General features: G+C 40.0%; 1 protein-coding gene across 2 annotated transcripts in view; it reads right to left on the reverse strand.

Annotated features, from left to right (window-relative positions):
* Positions 1-19,748, reverse strand: part of TMTC3 (transmembrane O-mannosyltransferase targeting cadherins 3) — a 135,329-nt gene that overhangs the window by 71,438 nt on the left and 44,143 nt on the right. For both annotated transcript variants that reach the window (XM_073620205.1, XM_073620206.1), the window contains exons 5-8: positions 11,944-12,043; positions 6,282-6,397; positions 3,944-4,116; positions 1,709-1,961 (exon numbers count right to left, since the gene is read on the reverse strand). In XM_073620205.1, the coding sequence (XP_073476306.1) occupies positions 1,709-1,961; positions 3,944-4,116; positions 6,282-6,397; positions 11,944-12,043 (642 nt within the window). The remainder of the gene's footprint in view (positions 1-1,708; positions 1,962-3,943; positions 4,117-6,281; positions 6,398-11,943; positions 12,044-19,748) is intronic.

A 19,748-nucleotide genomic window follows, 5' to 3' on the forward strand; every position in this document is an offset into this window, starting at 1 on the left:
CTGGGCATTTTGCACACAACGCGATTTGTAAATACGTATTAGGAGTTTCTTCACAAATGTATTTGTTTTATTTTTAAAATTCTGTGCTCATTCATATTATTCAGATTTTATAGGATTACTAGTGCCAGACAAAAGTGCCAAGGGAAAGAAATAATATATGTATATACTGTGCCAGAAAAATGATTCACTGCAAAACTATAAAGCCTTCATTTACTAAATAGGCTAATATTGGGCTAAATAGGGTGAACCAAATAGGAGCAAAATGTAATACACTTTGGTGTCTATATATAAAAAAATAAATGCTGTGCAAATGTATCAGCATTTGTGCAAAAGTCCCAAATACCACCCATGCAAATATTTTTAATGTGTACAAAATGTTATTTTCTGATATTTGAGTTGCCCTTCGCACTATGAATGTAACATTCATTTCGCAAATCCTGGATACACTAAGGTTTTTTTTAAAAGATAACATTTGCATAGATATTCGTACAGTGTATCTGCATGTACATTTGTTTCATTCCAAATTGGGCAAAGGCTAAATCAAGTCTATTTATGCTACTTTCTTTTAAAATACTGCTTTATTGCAACTAGATGGAGCTAGGGAGCATAGGAAATACATCTTTGTAACAAGAGATACAATGGAATTTGCAAAAAAATGTAACCATTATTCAAATAAGATTTCTTGTTAATATTAGTATTGGGTGCAAAATCTTTTAAGGCCTCATTTACACGGGGCATACAAAACCACACACCTGGGCAGCGCCAACCTGCACTGGCATGTACAGGCGTTCTTTGCATCCCCATGCATACAGTCCTATTGATGTCAATTGGGACACAGCAGGTGCAGGGACACAGATGTTGCTCCCAATCAGAGGTCTGCGTGGGTGTGGGTGCACAGCCCCGAATGCACTCACACAATTGCATACGGTCATACTTGTACAAAGTACAACAGAGATTGAATATCATTATTAGTTCCCTGTTATACACTGTTGGTAACACCACATCAGGAGTAGATGTTTTAAATCTGCGCTAAGGACTTATAAATTGGCTGCTGCCTTACCCCAATTCCACACAAAGTGAGGAATACAAGCAATGGTGACAGAGAGGTACGGGTGGTTATTATTAGTACACTGTGGTCTAACCCTTGAATTACATATACTTTTCTTAAAGGGATAGTACATGACATTAAAAACACCACATCATGACCTGAATTTTACAGCCCATTCATAAAATGTAGGATGTGCTGTGAAGCCTGCGGTAGGTCACAAGAGTACTCGCTGCTTAGGCTAGGTTAACAGTGCTGCAATATGATTATAATTGGACATTCAGTGAGATTATGTAGTGCAACTTGGATGCTACTTTGAACTGGTTTGCATGCTCTATGGGCCCAAGATCATGTTGAAATCGCACAAAAGTAGGGCAGAAACCTTTTTCAAAACGGTGCTATGCTGAGATTCATTGATGTGAATGGGCACCATTGAAAATAATGTGATTTCCATTATCGTGTGATTCAAGACGCATCTGAAATTGCACTAAATGTTAACAAAACCTACACAGAGCAGTGGGCAATCATGTGATTGAGCCACCCTCCTTTTAAACAACCATCTGTAAAGTTGGGGAAGGAAACTCAAATACCTAACTGAAAGCGACATGGTGTATGGTAAAAATTTTAAACTAGCAAAGCTTTCACACCATAGAGGAAACTTACCATAAGCACAGTCTTGGATGAATCACCCGAGTATCTAATACTGAACACCACCAAAGAGCCAAGCAGACAGAAAAATGCTAGGGTAGCCAAGTTCCTGATATCCACAAAACTTTCAACCAATGGAATAGTTCCCATCGTCCAATCACAGCACAGCTCAGATGGATTTAAGAGAAGCCAAGCATTCACAGGGAGGAGGTAATTAAAAGTTAACTGTCTTGCAGGTGTTGAGCTGACAGCCGCTGGGTTATCAAACCTAAAAATATAAAAGTATTTGATATATCTTGTTACTTGACATCAACAAGAGCACAAATTAAGCTGAAAACTCTTTTACTGTAGGGCATACACCAGTCCTGTATTGTAAAAACACTGTAATTTTATCCGTCTCTGTACAGAGTGAAAAAGAGTGAATAATGAAAGGTAAAATGAAAAGTTATTATATGGTTACCAGTTCCTTTAATAAAATAATCCTAAGTAAAATATATGAAGTGTCTTGAATAGCCACTGGATATGGCCACAAGTGGTTAGTATATATATATTGTATGATTTTCTGTGCAGTTACCGTGCAATGTGTGGGCTTTAGAAACTGCAGAGGGCTCATAAAAAAACTGCATGCTATTGGTTTCAATAGTAAGGTGAAAACATACAGGATGTGCTGCTCACCAACACCAACAAAAACAGATCTAGGCCCATATGAGGGAGGCTGGCATTTAGTGTGGTGTACATATGCAACGAATATAAAAAAAAGCATTGGAAAGAAAGTAAAAATCAGAAAACTATTATTGCCAACTGTAAATAATGAAACTGTAATAAGGTCTGCTCAGTTTTCCTCACAATGGTAATGGTTTGGAGTAAATGTTGGTGGCTATTTTGGGTGTTAAACGGAGTTCCACCCAAAAGTGGAACTTCTGTTCGTTGTACTCCTTTCCCCCTCAGGTGCCACATTTGGCACCTTTGAGGGGGGGAAAGGGTTGGCAGGATACCAGTCTTTCACAGGTATCCTGTTCCCACTTCTGAGAGCCTCAGTCGCAGGGTCCCTCCTCCTCCCCCAGCCCAGTAGGAGAGAGGAGAGGAGCGGAGCGCATGTGCAGTAGGGTTCCTGGCGTGAAGCCGTAAGGCTTCATTGCCGGGTTCCCTTACTCGCAATGGAGGCGGCATGCACCCGACAGCTGATGGAAACATCAGCTGCGGTGCCGAAATCGCTGGACTCCAGGACAGGTAAGTGTCCTATTATTAAAAGTCAGCAACTGCAGTATGTGCAGCTGCTGGCTTTTAATTTTTGTAGCAGTGACAGGAGGTGGAGATAGCAACCCCCCCCCCCCCCACAACACTCACATGATCAATTACAAACAGATTGAGAGCTATTATGTTATTGATGCGTGCATAAGGCCCACCTGCCCTGCCATGTGTGTGTGTGTATATATATATATATATTTTGTGTGTGTATGTGTGTGTGTGTGTATGAATTATATATATAAAAAAAACAGAGGTGTAAAAAGATGAAGTTTATAAATGTTTAAACTGTTGTTTCATATCTTTTTTCGCTGTATAAATTTGTAAAATCAAAAATTGGGTATACACAAACATTTAATGTGTGACAAAGGACAAAGACACAAACAGTTAATACACGACAAAAGGATTCCCAAAGCATAGTGGGTTAGCTTAATATCTGCACATCTGTAATCATTCACACTGAAAGAACATCAGTCGGCTGTACCATAACCTGTGGCAGGCTATTAAAAAAAAAATGATAAAATGATAGTGATGGGAAAAGCAAGAGACACAGTTATTTTCTGTTTGCGCTATTAATTCATCCATTCTCCCTAAATATGTTAGAGTAGTTAACACATCTGCATAGGCTTGAGGCATCAGGGAACTCCAATAACAAGCTTTAGTTAAATGTGCTGCAGTTCAAAAGGGTAAGCCAATTTCTGTTCAGTGTTAAGCACTTAATTCATGTTCCCACAAAGCATGCACAACAATACAAAAAAAAAAAAAAAAAAAGAAGAGTTTATTGTGAATAAGCATTTCTCCTTCAAAGATGAACTATGAACTACCAGCAATTCCTTTCCACCCATACATTTTTAAACAATTTCTTTGGCTTTTAAATAACCCAACTAATATATGCCCTAAACCGTAACCTGCACAAAACAATGCATTTAGAATTCACTCCCGTGAAGTAGCAGTACAATTTTTTTTGCTTAAAATCTAAACAGAAAGGTAAGAAGTCACTCTCACCTTGTGAAGACCGGAAGCTGTGACTGTATGACCTGTACACGGACTACAACAAGGAGCAGGGTGCTGAACATCAGAACAACAAGCTTAAGGAGTGTTTGAAGAAGTGAGTAGGGTATGCTACCTTTACCCAACAAAATCTGTACAGCGGTGTCCCACAACACAGGTAACGTGTACTAAAAACATAAAAAAACAACAACAAAAAAACAAAAATGAATTAACACAAGGCAATGCTTTATAAAACCTCTGCATGTACACAAAATCGTGGAAAGTGTCATATATGTAACAAAGGCTTCTTTGTAAACATCCAGCACTATTCCCCAGCTGTGCCCACTATTGAAAGAACCCAGTCAGCTGAAAGGCTGAGTTCACTTTTGGGAGAGCGTTACACGTTACCCCCATATTTAGGGTGTAACATGTAATATGCTCTAGGAGTGGCCCCCATAGCACTCTGATCCTCCCCCATGACAGCGGGCAGGGATTCTTCTCCCCACAGCCACTGCCACAATTTTAAAACAGCAGGGCCCCGCCCACACAGCCACATTATTCATTCACAGAGTTCTGTGAATGAATAAACTACAACTACCATCTTCCATTACGGCAGATGACTTGTAGTTCTCAATGAACTGCAAGGGTGCTTGTAAACGCTCTCGTAGTTCGTGGATCTTCTTGCTCTCCAGTAAGGCCCCTTTCACACTGAGGCGGTAGGGGGCGTCAGCGGTAAAACAGCGCTATTTTTAGCGCTGTTTTATCGCGGTATTCGGCCGCTAGCGGTGCGGTTTTAACCCCCCGCTGGCGGCCGAAAGGGTTAAAACCACTCGTATAGCGCGGCTATAGCCGCGGTATAGCCGTGCTTTCCCATTGATTTCAATGGGCAGGAGCGGTGAATACACTGCTTCTTCACCGCTCCAAAGATGCGGCTGACCGGAAATTTTTTCTTCTCCTGCCAGCGCACCGCTTCAATGTGAAAGCCCTTGGCTTTCACACTGAACAAACAGCGGAGGCTGTTTTGGGGTGGTTTGCAAGCGGTATTTTTAGCGCAATAACGCCTGCAAACCGCCCCAGTGTGAAAGGGGCCTTACTGTCTACCCATACGGGAGGTGCGGGCAGATAGCTATATTGAGTGTCCGCAGGAGCCTGGCACTGCACCCATGAGCTACTGATTTATAATATTATTTTATATCTATACACCAATGTTTTGCCTAATGCGTGGGTTTAAATATATTTTAACAGTCATGGTCTTGACCTTTGCAGGAGCTAAAGTTCACCATGTAAAAGGAAAACTAGACATTTGACATTTACCCCCTTTTGTTTTTTTTTTTGTTCAATAAAGAACAAACGTTCATTTTTTTACTTCAGTCTCATCCTTCTACCCTTAGCCACAGTCATTTCACTTGTAAAATCTTAAAATTTCACCTGTAAACAACGTTGCCATTTTTCAACCAGAGGCATATATTATTAATGGGACAAACCAGGGAATAAAATTTGTATTTTGTATCTACAAGTCACTTGAGGAGCCAACTCTGGTTAAACTGGGAAAACAATTAAAAAGTTATTTCTTATTCCATCCCAATGGCTCTTTACACAGTATATTTAAAATATGAATAATATTTAAATATGCAGGTATAGGTTACCTGCATATAGCATCATCCAGAGTTATAAACATTAAAAAGCCTCTGGTATTCTGAGTCCTATAATCCTGGTTTGACCTCCATCTACAGGCTTTCCCATAGTGGAGGAACATCTATTAGGTTTCCCATTCATTTAGCTTTCCTCTTCACACTACTCTAAGCAAACCAATTCTATTTAAGAGTACTGTCTAATATACCTAACAATATGTACGAGTTGCATGCTCAGCATCTCCAAGACCAGTGACTGTCTACAGAAGAAAATCGGCAATAGGGTAAATTGATTCCAAATTTAAGATAAGGTTCCTCCTTTTCTTTTGGACACAATGGCACTAGCTTATTTTTCACCCTTGTTTCTAAGCAAACTTTTATCAAGGTATCCTATATTATCATATGATCCATTTTAAAAGAAAATCTCTCATGAGAGAAACATGGATTCTGTCACTACATAATGCTAGCATCCAATTTTCATGCTGACCCTCTGGCTTTAATTCTTACAACTGATTGGGAAAAAAAATGCAGAGAAGGACTTTCGACTTTTCTGATCTACACAGTTGTTCCATCTGAGAGTAGAGCTTGAGGGCAAACCTCAAGAGCCAAGCAGCTAGCATTTTCAGAAGAAGCTGTATTTTTTTCCAAGGCAGATTCACATTAAGACATTACACATGTGGAATCATGTTACACTGTCCTAAAAATAATCAAAGCATTCTTACCCCTTGTGCAATGAAGACTTCATAGACACAACAAATCCCAACAACAGTAATTCCCTGCTCTTTACACAGAGTTGCAACCGCAACAAGAAACACAGCAACAGCAATTGGAGTCCAAACTGCAAAAACAAAATCAGATAAGCTTCATAAGTTTGCAGTTCAAAAGAAAAAAAAATGGATCTGTAAAAATGAGAAATATCAAATCAAAATGTGTAAGTCGTAATATGTGCCAATCATCAAAGCAAAAAAGGGGGGAAACCCTTAGGATGGGACTTTGAAAGCACTACCACAATGAGTAGAAAATAAGCATAAATATGTTCTTTTGAATAAAATTTCTATATCAAAGAACCACATAATTAGAACACATAAATGTGGATACAATTTTAAAACCGTCAATAAAAGATAGATATTTTTCCCTGAACCAGACGCGTTTCGGAAAAATCCTTTCCTTCATCAGGGTTCTTACAGAGAAAGTAATATCTGAATAATAACAAAATGCAAGATAATTAGTAATCTGTATATCTACAACCAATCTATGATATAAACATTTCCATACATATGGAATATAGCTTGAGTTATCCTTGAAAAAGTCACGTAACCGTGACGCAACGTGTGGGAGGAGCCAAGGACGCACTGTGCAGACTGTCAGTATCCAGCTGTGTACTCCAGCGATTCTGCTCCTGTCTGAGGAGACTGACTGCTATATATACCTGCATATGCCTTTTTACTATTGGGCGCACGTGAGTGGATCTAATACATGTTTGCTTGTGTACCTGGTATGAAGAGCATTGCGCAATGATATCTTTCTTTTATCTGCTTTATATGTGAGGTCTGACGGTGATCGTCACAGCTGATGTGAACAAAGCAAAGAAACATTGTCGTTTAAAACTGCCAATGAGCACCCCAATTAAGCAATTGTGTGCTATTTAAGAACTTTGCTAGTGGGACTAAAGCGAATTTCTATGCGATTCTGGTTGTCTGATGCATTTATTCACGTTTTTTGGAATATCACTAGAAATAACTTAATTTTCAACACATTAGAATTTATTTATTTATGTGTATTATATTTACACACTTGGTGTCACTATTCATATTATTTTTTTTATATATATTGCACTTTTTTCACTGCTGGATTAATTTTAGTATATGGCTATCAGTGTTTTTAGAGCCAATTTTTCATCTTTTTAATCACATTGTGAAGCGCTTCAAACACAATTTTATTCATACATATGGTTCACTCACATTTTGTTCATTGACAATGACATATAAGTATCCACAGAAGTAAAACAGAATTTAGCAACCTCATGCATGGCTCCCCACGTGCATCATTCCAATGGTCAATTTGAAATATCCAAGATGGTTTAACGGTATGCTGAAGGAGACTGTGTCCCCAACGACATCAAAAGCACTGTGTCCTGAGCCCAGGAACAGCGCACATGTGTGTGCTGGGGTCCAAAAAGCAAAAAAAAAAACAAAAAAAAAAAAAAAACAAACAACTGTAGATAAAGGCACATCAATAAAGAGGCCAACGTATAAAATTATACTATAATCCATAGATATTTGAGCTATGACCGTCAAGGAATGAGCAGAGCTAAATATATAGCTTGGTTGGCGCGCATGTGCGGAACGTTGCCGGCGCATGCGCGGTGCGGAGGCAGGCCGCGATCAGCGCTCAGGGGGCCCTTAGTGCAAATCTGGATTGGGCTGATCTTTAGCAGCTGATTCCAATTAGGAATCGGCAGAGGCAGCATTAGCAGGGTTATATTTAGCTCTGCTCATTCCTTGACGGACATAGCAGGGGTTAGGACGATCTGGAGAGATGTGTGCTGATATACGTTTTAAAGTAAGTGAGATCTACCTCTTGTATTGACTTTGAATCTATATTCCAATTGTTTTTGGATGTTTGTTAATAAGCTTTGACTTTTGTGCTTTTTCCTTTTTTTTCCCTTTTTGCACATCAATCCTGTGATCTCCTTTACTGGCCATATTGATACTACAGTCATCTCTGTGTTGAGATGATCAATAGTACCATCTATGTTTTTCACACTCTCCAGCCTATCTGCCGGTATACAATTGCATTTCCGTGCTTAGGTAGGTTTCTATCAAGTCATAGCCCAAATATCTATGCATTATAGTATAATGTTATACGTTGGCCCCTTTATTGATGTGCCTTTATCTCCAGGTTTTTTTTGCTTTTTGGACCCCAACACACACACACACACACACACACACACACACACACACACACACACACACACACACACACGTGCGCTGTTCCTGGGCTCAGGACACAGTGTTCTTGATGTCGTTGGCACACGATCCCCCTTCAGCATACCGTTATACCATCTTGGATATTTCAAATTGACCATTGGAATGATGCACGTGGGGAGCCATGCGTGAGGTTGCTAAATTCTCAGTTTTAATTCTGTGGATACTTATCTGTCATTGTCAATGAACAAAATGTAAGTGAACCATATGTATGGAAAGGTTTATACCATAGATTGGTTGTAGATATACAGATTACTAATTATCTTGCACTTTGTTATTCTTCAGATATTACTTTCTCTGTAAGAACACTGATGAAGGAAAGGATTTTTCCAAAACGCGTCTACTTCAGGGAAAAATATCTATCTTTCATTGACAGTTTAAAATTGTATCCATATTTACGTGTTTTAGTTATATGTGGTTCTTTGATATGTTCTTTTGAATAAAAACTTTCTATATTTATACTTCTTTTCTACTCATTGCGGTAGTGCTTTCAAAGTCCCATCCTAGGGGTTCCCCCCTTTTTGCTTTGACAATTTAATGGGATGTGGCACACCCACTAGTCTTTTCTATCAGACTCCTCTCTTATATGTGTCAATCATGTGCAAGTCTTTGTGTGTGTCATGTACGTAAATAAATAAATTTCCTACAATCTTACATGAAAGCCCAACTCCAGGCAAAACCATTAAGGTTTTGGATATCGTGGGCAATGGTTAGATCCTCCATCAGGTGTTTAATGCTGTGTCTTCATTTGGGAGATTGCTCCCAATTCCTGTTTCAACTTAGAGAAATCTCTCCAAAAAGGGGCTACAGACAGAAATAAAGCAATATACAGTGCCTTGAAAAAGTATTCATACCCCTTGAAATTTTGCACATTTTGTCATGTTACAACCAAAAGCGTAAATTCATTTTATTGGGATTTTATGTGATAGACCAACACAAAGTGGCACAAAATTGTGAAGTGGAAGGAAAAAAAATAAATGATTTTCAAAATGTTTTACAAATAAATATGTGAAAAGTGTGGCGCGCATTTGTGTTCAGCCCCCAAATCAATACTTTGTAGAACCACCTTTCGCTGCAATTACAGCTGCAAGTCTTCTTGGGGAGATCTCTACCAGCTTTGCACATCTAGAGTGAAATTTCTGCTCATTCTTCTTTTCAAAATAGTTCAAGCTCTGTCAAATTGGATTACGAGTGTCCGTGAACAGCAATTTCTTGCCACAGATTCACAATTGGATTTAGGTCTGGACTTTGACTGGGCCAAACACATGAACATGCTTTGAAATAAATCATTCCATTGTAGCTCTGGCTGTACGTTTAGGGTCGTTGTCCTGCTGGAAGGTGAACCTCTGCCCCAGTCTCAAGTCTTTTGCAGACTCTAACAGGTTTTCTTCTAAGATTGCCCTGTATTTGGTATCCATCCATTTTCCCATCAACCAACTCTGAACAGCCTCCCTGTCCCTGCTTTAGAAAAGCCTCCCCTCAACATGATGCTGCCACCACCATGTTTCACAGTGGGCATGGTGTGTTTAGGGTGATGAGCAGTGTTAGTTTTCTGCCACACAGCGTTTTGCTTTTAGGCCAAAAAAGTTCAATTTTGGTCTCATCTGACCAGAGCACCTTCTTCCACATGTTTGCTGTGTCCCTCACATGACTTCTCACAAACTGCAAACAGGAATTCTTATGGCTTTCTTCTTGCCACTTGCTTCCATAAAAGGAAAGATTTGTGGAGAGCATGACTAATAGTTGTCCTGTGGTCAGATTCTCCCACCTGAGCTGTGGATCTCTGCAGCTCCTCCAGAGTTACTATGGGCCTCCTGGCTGCTTCTCTGATTAATGCTCTCCTGGCCCGGCCTGTCAGTTTAGGTGGACAGCCATCTCTTGGTAGGTTTGCAGTTGTGTCATACTCTTTCCATTTTTGGAAGATGGATTGAACAGTGCTCTGTGAGATGTTCAAAGCTTGGGATATTTTTTTATAACCTAACCCCGCTTTAAACTTCTCCACAACTTCATCCCTGACTTGTCTGCTGTGTTCCTTGGCCTTCATGATACCGTTTGTTCACTAAGGTTCTCTAACAAATCTCCGAGGGCCTCACAGAACAGCAGTATTTACACTGAGAATAAACTGCACACACGCGGACCCAATTTACTAATTAGGTGACTTCTGAAGACAATTGGTTCCACTAGATTTTAGTTAGGGGTATCAGAGTAAAGGGGCTGAATACAAATGCATGCCACACTTTTCACACATTGACTTGTAAAAAAAAATAGAAAATCATTTATCAATTTTCTTTCCACTTAATTATATGCAACCTTGTGTTGGTCTATCACATAAAAAAAAAAAAACGTTTTTGGTTTTAACATGACAAAAAAAAAACGTGGAAAATGTCAAGGGGTATGAATACTTTTTCAATGCATTGTAACAGTTATGAGAGAAAGCTTGCTCAAGCTCACCTGTGCAAGGTTTTTATTGTTGTCTTTGTCTTCACAGGGGACGTTTACATCCATTTCTTGCCCAAATGATAGGTGTCAGTACGACCAGAAGTAATAGAAAATCTCAGTGGGAACACAAAGATAAAATCCTTACAGAGGTTCTAACCCTTCTCTGTTCATCCAATCAAAAATTGCCTATGGCGTTGGACTATTTTAACAGCAGGACTACTGAATTTTCCAACAATATCTAATACAGTGTGCAAGGCATTTACTACCTAGGTGCATAGCAAAGGCAGGCTGGCAGTGATATTAAGAATACATCTCTGCAGCTTGGGAAGTCCCCCTGACAGGACACAAAAGCTCAATGGGGAGATCGCTTTACTAACATCGCTCGTGCTAGTACTGCAATCTGTAATTTTTTTTTTTCATTCAGCCTGCTGGGTTAAAAAAAAAAAAAAAAAAATTCCCATGTGTACCAGGCATTAAGGACTTTGAGGGCAGGGACGAATATGAATAGAGAATAGAGGGTAGGGGGGAGTCCTGCATATGCCTCCAGAGCACTGGAAGGAAATCCATGTACACTAGATTGTCAAAAGTATTGGCACACCTGCCTTTACAAGAACTCTAATGCAATCCAGTCTTAGTCCATTGGGTTTAATATTGAGTTGGCCCACCCTTGGCAGCTATAACAGTTTCAACTCTTCAGGGAAGGCTGTCCACAAGGTTTAGAAGTGTGTCTATGGGAATGCTTGACCATTCTTCCAGAAGCACATGTGTGAGGTCAGGCACTGATGTTAGACAAGAAGACCTGGCTCGCAATCTCCACTCTAATTAATCCCAAAAGTGTTCTAAAGGCAGGCATCCCAATATTTTTGACAACATAGTGTATATAGAAATGTAACCACTTTGTTTCAGATTTCCTTGCACTTGTGAAGAACATGAATAAACCAATATTTTTAATACTTACCTATTGAATTGTCTGGGCCCTTAGATTTGGTATAGGAAAGAAACGCAGCAAGTAGGAAAATGGAGGACAGAAGTTCAGCTCTACCAACAACTCCTGTAACCTGTGGGTAAAGCACAATAGACCAGCATTGTCATTTTTAATATGCAGACAACCAGAAAAGATCAGATATCTGGCTCCTACAGACATGACAACTGTTGATCTTTAATAAAAGGCAGCCTTGGTGTCCAAGGAGAATAATTCCAGAACAGATATTTTGAGATAACATAGCATCAACATATTTTCTGAATAAAATCAAATAACTGGTCAAGATATACCCATCTGTGCTTCCTAGCTACCTCCCTGCTGTAGAGGTTGTCCCTGGCTAAGCTAAGAATATTGGAAATTACCTAGATGAGATCACACAAACCTTCCCCTCAAGTGACAATGTTTGGGCTTGGCTATTGGTCACTCTATACCTTATATACAGAGGTCCCCTGAGGCGGGCACTCCGGCTTGTGCATATATTTGCAAATTGTGCAAAACCCTGTGTTAACGTAAACTGTTAGACAGGGTCAATATGATTGTTTTGCATGCTGGCAAGTATGCTGGGAAATCTTTTGTTTGCGATGTGCATCGCCCTTCCATATACTCCTTGCTGCAAAGGCTGGTTATAGGTTGGGGTAGTTGCCATTTTTTTTTGTACAGTTGAATAATCACTCTAGCATGAGCACAGTTACACGGGGCTCCCCTACACCAGTACGCCTCGTTCCATAAATGCAAATAAGCGAGGGTCACAACAGAGGGTTAAGGCAGTGAGGGAGCCAGTGCAGGTGGGCGAGTATACCTTGCTACGGGTGAGCTACCAGGGACTTTTTTTATTCAATATCAAATGATTCAACATTGTTAAAAACGTCCAAGTGAGCAAATAATTGTTATAGAAACTATATACAAGTATAAATATAAAAAAGGTAGAACTGGCATTCCAACCTCCAATCAGAAGGAATGGCATACTAGTTTTAGAGCAGAGAAGCCGATGTGATTCTTCTTCACAAAGAGTGACATTGCTGCAAGAGTTGGGAACTGCCAAACTCCATTACAGCATTCCCACAAAGGTTTTCTACAAAGTGTTACTACGAGCCCTAGTTGAGTGTGGCTCAATAATACAATAGTTTTCCTTAAGGTGGTAGGATTTCATGCACATTTCGCTAGGCCTCCTTCAGATTTTACACTTGCCATATGGAGATGTGACTCACAGCATAAGATTTACATGGCAATTTTCGTTTACGATAAACCAATGCTTAGGGAGCTTGAAAGAACCAAGTTGTGATGATTTCATAGAATGAGGAAGTCTTTATATGCCCCCATGTGGTGAAGCGTATCATTAAAACGCTCTGACACAGACATAAAACAGTATACAACATTGTTTTAAAATGGAGATTTCAAAAGGAGTGAAAACGCATATTTTTTTACAGTGGCATCTTCCTCACCATTTTTTTTGACTCTCAAAGAGTCACAGCTGGAAGAAGCTGGCTAAAAGCCAGACTATGTTAACTAATCTCAAATGCAAGAACTTTCACCAGTTGCACAGATGAGATCACTGTATATAGTGAGTAAACAGAAATTAATAAAAACCTTTTGCCTTCCGCTGTGGGTTGCTTACAACAGTAAACTTTCCAAAGAAGAAAATATTTGCTTAACTTCTGAATTTGTTTTAATTGATAGAAGGATTAGGAAAAGAATGAACATCAAAAAAAAAAAAAAAAACTAGTGACGGGATGTGAATGCACTATACATTATGTACTAGGGTAAGCCTGGGCTTCGAGTGATTCGCTGCACCTTTTACGAAGCATTATGCTGTCTCCAACATAAACCTGCTTTCAATTACTGCTATATACAGTATATACCCCAGTTTAGGGACTCATATAAAGCATATGTGAACACTCACATTGTAAAAATAAACCCAGTTTCAAATAGAAATGAAAAGGCAAAAAACACACACTATTACTAAAAATAAATGGGATGCCTGCCTTTACAGGTACATGAACTTTAATGGCATCCCGGTCTTCGTCCGTAGAGTTCAATATTGAGTTGGCCCACCCAGAAGACTGTCCACAAGGTTTAGGAGTGTGTCTATAGGAATGTTTGACCATTCTTCCAGAAGCGCATTTTTGAGGTTAGGCACTGATGACGAGAAGGCCTGGCTCGCAGTCTCCACTCAAATTCATCCCAAAGGTGTTTTATCGGGTTGAGGTCAGGACTCTGTGCAGGTCAGTCAATTTACTTCACCCAAACTCGCTCATCCATGTCTTTATGGACCTTGCTTTGTGCACTGGTGTGCAGTCATGTTGGAACAGGAAGGGGCCATCCCCAAACTGTTCCCACAAAGTTGGAAGCATGAAAATTGTCCAAAATGTCTTGGTATGCTGATGCCTTAAGAGTTCCCTTCACTGGAACTAAGAGGCCAAGTCCAACCCTTGAAAAACAACCCCACACCATAACCCCCCCTCCACCAAATGATTTGCACCAGTGCACAAACCAAGGTTTGCAATCACACGGATGAGCAAGTTTGGGGTGGAGGAACTTGACTGGTCTGCACTGAGAACCAGGCCTTCTTGTCCAACATCAGTGCCTGACCTCACAAATGCGCTCCTGAAAGAATGGTCAAACATTCCCATAGATACTCCTAAAACTTGTGGACAGCCTTCTCAGAAGAGTTGAAGCTGTTATAGCTACAAAGGGTGGGCCAACTCAATATTGAACCGTCCGGACGAAGACTGGGATGCCATTAAAGTTCATGTGCGTGTAAAGGCAGGCGTCCCAATACTTTTCTTAATAAATATCGATCTATCTATACACATATCTATATCCAAAACAGGTGGGGTGAACAGCACTTCAGTAATCTCTATGTACAATGCAATCAGACTGTTCCACTGGTCATATATAGAAAAAAGTTCAGAGGATTGCTACACTAAAAATGTTTTCAAATAAAAGGACATACAAAAAACTAAATTAGAAGTAATCCATGATTACAGTTTCAGGTTATCAAGATAACACCCTTCTTCAGATAGGAGCACATCAAAATCTCCAAAGCATATACAGATATTTATATACATATCATAAACGCTTGGAATCGATTAGTTAATTAGATAATCATCTGAAACCACATCAGCAAAATGTCCTCAATTAATCAAGAACAATGAGATGACTGAAAAAATGTGTACAATCCGACAGCACTTCACATGCATCCCAATAAAGACCTATTGTAAAAAAATGACAGTGATACAAACAACCATCACCAATGTATCAATATTATATATCTCTAAAATATCCTCATATAAAATTTTTCTTAATAAAAAAAATAATCCTACATAGAAAGAGATTAGGAGGTGGCTTAGTCTCACTAAGATATACCGTATTTATCGGCGTATAATACACACTTTTTTCCCCTGAATATAAGGGGCAAATCACGGATGCGCATTATACGATAGTTTACCTCAGAGGGGAAAGAGGGGGGACAAGCGCCGCCGGAATTCACAGAGCTGTCATCTCCTGTTTACTTGGCTCTCACGTCACACACACAGTCCCGCCTCCGTCACCGGCATTGGACCAGTGTTCTGTCTATCACAGGAGCTGGTCCAATGCCGGTGGCGGAGGCGAGACTGTGTATGTGACTGCCGACTGAGAGCCGAGTAAACAGGAGATGATGGCTCTGCGATTTCCTGCACTGCCCTGATGAGAGATGGTGAGGCTGCACATGGGCATTAAATCAGGCAGCTGCAATAAAGAGAGATGGGCTGCAGATGGGCACAGATCAGGCTGCATTGAAGGCAGATGGGCACAGATCAGGCTGCACTGAGGCTGCAGATGGGCACAGATCCAGGCTGCATTGAGGCTGCAGATGGGCACTAATCAGGCTGCATTGATGGGCACTGACCATTATTTTGCTTCAAAGTTTTTTTTTTTTTTTTTAAATAAACTAAAAAGTTTTTTTTCCGGAAACTTCCCTCTTAAATTGAACGTGCGCGTTATACGCCGATAAATACGGTAAATCCATTACAGAATAAATTCACGTGTGGGCTCCTCTACGTGGGTGAGACCACACACACAAAAAAAAAAAAAAAAAAAAATCAAAAGATCACATGGCACGTCACAAATATTCTATAAGAGAGAAGCTAACTCACTTGCCGTTAGCAAGGCATTTTGTTGAGAAAGGACATTCAATCTCAAAGTTAAAATGTGTGGTCATAGATCGTGCATAAACACGTGTGTATACATGCTTAAAATTCTTCATCCTCTTTTAGTTGCCAGTGTTGCATATACACATGTAAGCACGTGTGTATGTAAATTGCTGTACTCAAAACGTAAAATTCGGGTTATTTTATGCCTCTGTACTACTGATCTTTATGTAGTTGTGTGCACGGTTTCATAGACAACAATGCACCTGTGTTCAGGTCAGTAAAAAAGAACACTATTGACTTAGAATTGTCTCCACCAACAAATAGATAAAGTGACCAATACTGTCTTAGGTCCAGGATTTTAATGCAGAATATATGAGAAATGTCAAAACAAATCCGTATTAAAATTGCAGCTCAAAAATTCTTAGATGTTGTGGCTTCATTAGTTAGAATTTTTCTGCTTTTTTCCATCTGGCGATCCTACCAATAAGTCTGTTATTTTGTTCAACTTTCTTTAACGGCCCAAGCTGTCCAGACAATGTAGCCGTAAGAGGATTGACAGCAACAATTTAACACTGACAGTGGTGTTTACAATGATCAGATTTTATTATTAATTTGTGTAAGACCTTAATCCTAAAAGGAACAAAATAGTTTGTTGTAACTGCTTATAAAGCGTTAGCTGGAGCACAGCTTCAATTTGTTAGTCAATTCCGCCTAAATCTGCTAGTCTAAAGGCCCGTACACACGATACGAAAATCGGAAGTAAAATTTAGTCCGATGAAAAATCTGCCTATTTTTGGATCGTTCGTACAGTGCTTTTGACAGCGGATTCCGATTTTCCGTCAGACAAAAGCTGGATGTGCAGACTAAAAAAATGTTGTCGTACGTGAACTCAAAGTCCGATTTTCGTTTAATTAGTACGGTTTTCGTCCAAAAAAAAAAAAAAAAAAAAAAAAAAAAAAAAAAAAACGTAAAAAAAAAAAAGGAGCAAGACTACGCATGCTCAGAAACAAAAGAATACGTAAAAAAAACACTATTAAACACATTACGTCACTTCTGAAGTTGTATTGTGTCTTACGAAAACTTTCGTATTGCGAGTAACCTCTTCACTTTTGACAGGAGACAAGCATGCAACAAAAAATGGAAGAACAGTCGTCCGAAAATATGATTGTGTATACGAGGTTTAAGACTACCCGCTCTCCAGACTGGCAATGCTGCTGTACAAAAGGTGTCTTCTTTACTACTTCGTCCAGAATGCAGACACCCCAAGACAGGAAGTGTGGTACCATACTGGATCACCAGGTGAAATAAATGGTTAAAAAAAAAAAAAAAAAAAAAAAAAAAACCTGAAATGCAGCCAGCACATCTAATGAATAGTAAGCTGCAATACATAACATTTTTGTTTTTGGGTTTAATACATATTAAGGCCTTGTTCACACCATATGTGCATAAAAACCTGAAGGAAAAAAACACGCAGATTTGACTTGCATAGGCTTGTCCACACTATATGCAGAGATGCGCATGCTTATTATGTACGTCTCTGCAAGGACACAAAACAACAGTTTTTTATGCGTCCTGTTCACACCATAAGGCTATGTTTCCACTAGTGCGACTTTTCATGCGACTTGGGACTGAAAAGTCGCATGACAAATTGTATCCCATGATTTCCAATGAGTACCGTTCATATCTGTGCGACTTCAAGTCGCAGCGACTTCAAAGTAGTCCCTGCACTACTTTGGTCCCACTTTGATGCGACTTGAGGTCCATAGATACAGGCATTGCTTCAAATCGCGGTAAAAAGTCGCGGTAAAATCGCGGTAAAAAATCGCGGCAAAATCGCGCGACTTTGGGGACGCAATAGTGGAAACATAGCCTAAGGCCCTTTCACACGGGAGGATAGAATACAGCTTTTAGCTGCGGATAGATCAAGTTATCTACCGCTCCTAACTCAGACAATGCTTACCTATGGCCCCATTCACACACTGCATTTAGCGACGGTTTCGTTACATGGGGTTTTGTGCGATTAGAAAAAATTATTTTGACTGCGTCCAGGACCGATTTAACGCAGCTATCTGCACATAATCGCAGTGTACTATTTCACCTGTGGATAGCAGCGACAACGATGGACGAAAAACAGGAAGCACATCAGAAATGGCAAGAATGTTACACCGCAGCTGCACGTAAACGCTGCTAATCGCAATGTACAACTGCAAGCGATCGCTGTGCCTGGAGTCTTGGAATTTCAAAATAACAAAACATGCTTTTAACAGCGGCAGAACAGCCGCCCGTGTGAAAGAGGCCCAAAACTGGTATTACATGCCGATTTTTCTTTGCAGAGAGATGTAACAAAATTCTCTGCAAGGGCACAAAAAAAATAAAAATAAATTTGTTCTTTATGTGCCTTCTTCACACCACAAAATGCAGGTATAAAAAGTACATTCTTTTTTCTGAAAAGCCACTTCCCCATCATGCAGGCTATTTTACAAGTTAAATCTTGTTCAAAATGTCAGGGGCAGTTGAACTTCTGGTTTGCTTGGATGTATGTGCTGCAAGTCGCCAAGACCTCAACACTAGAGTTGTTTCTCAGCCTCCCCCTCCAACTTGCCATTCACAAAACGAAGCCTGGGGTGTGCGGAGCTTACATATACAAGCAGGCTGAAAGGACAGTGGGAGCTGTATTGCCCATGGCATGTAAACAAGAAGATTCTCATTAAGAAAAATCCGCATAAGGAGATGGCTTTTTAGGGTACAATGTATAACTGCTTGAGCACTGTTAAGTTTTATTGTACCTGCATTTGGGTTTCAAAGCAGAATTTCAGAGAAACAGCTTATTGCACAGCTATTCGTATGTAAACTGTTCTACCTGTTAAAAGATCTCCAATTGTATTCCCGTCTTGTAAACAAAGTATTTTTTTCCCAGACATCATACACAAGTCTTGGACATTCACCAGTAGCAGCACACTAACCATTCCTACTGACTGAAAAATTTAAGAGCAGCAGCGCACTTATACCGCGTACACACGGTCAGACTTTCCGACGGAAAATGTGCGATTGGAGCTTGTTGTCGTAAATTTCAACCATGTGTAGGCTCCATCGGACATTTTCCATCGGAATTTCCGACAAAGTTTGAGCCGGATCTAAAATTTTCCCACAACAAAATCCGTTTGCGTAAATTCCGATCATGTGTAGACAATTCCGACGCACAAAGTACCACGCATGCTCAGAATCAAGCAGAAGAGTCGCACTGGCTATTGAACTTCATTTTTCTCGGCTCGTCGTACGTGTTGTACGTCACCGCGTTCTTGGCGCTCAGAATTTCTGACCAACTTTGTGTGACCGTGTGTATGTAAGACAAGTTTGAGCCATCATCCGTGGAAAAAATCCGATGGATTTTGTTGTCGGAATGTACGATCGTGTGTACAGGGCATAATAGGTCATCCCTCTGTTAACTTTGCTCTTGCCTATAGTTTGTATGCTCCCTATGGCCCCTGTCAGTTTTTCAGGTGGACCCAAACGGACCACCCATTGCCCTCTATGAAGAGTCGGAAGTTAGCGGATATCCGATCTTCTCCAGTAAAAAAAAAAAAACAGATGGGGCAAGCTGTTGCCCATCTGTCTGGCGGATCAGTTGGACAGATGGTCCATTTCTAT

Source organism: Aquarana catesbeiana, linkage group LG03 (assembly GCF_042186555.1).
Source record: "Aquarana catesbeiana isolate 2022-GZ linkage group LG03, ASM4218655v1, whole genome shotgun sequence".
In the NCBI taxonomy this organism is placed as follows: Eukaryota; Metazoa; Chordata; class Amphibia; order Anura; family Ranidae; genus Aquarana; species Aquarana catesbeiana.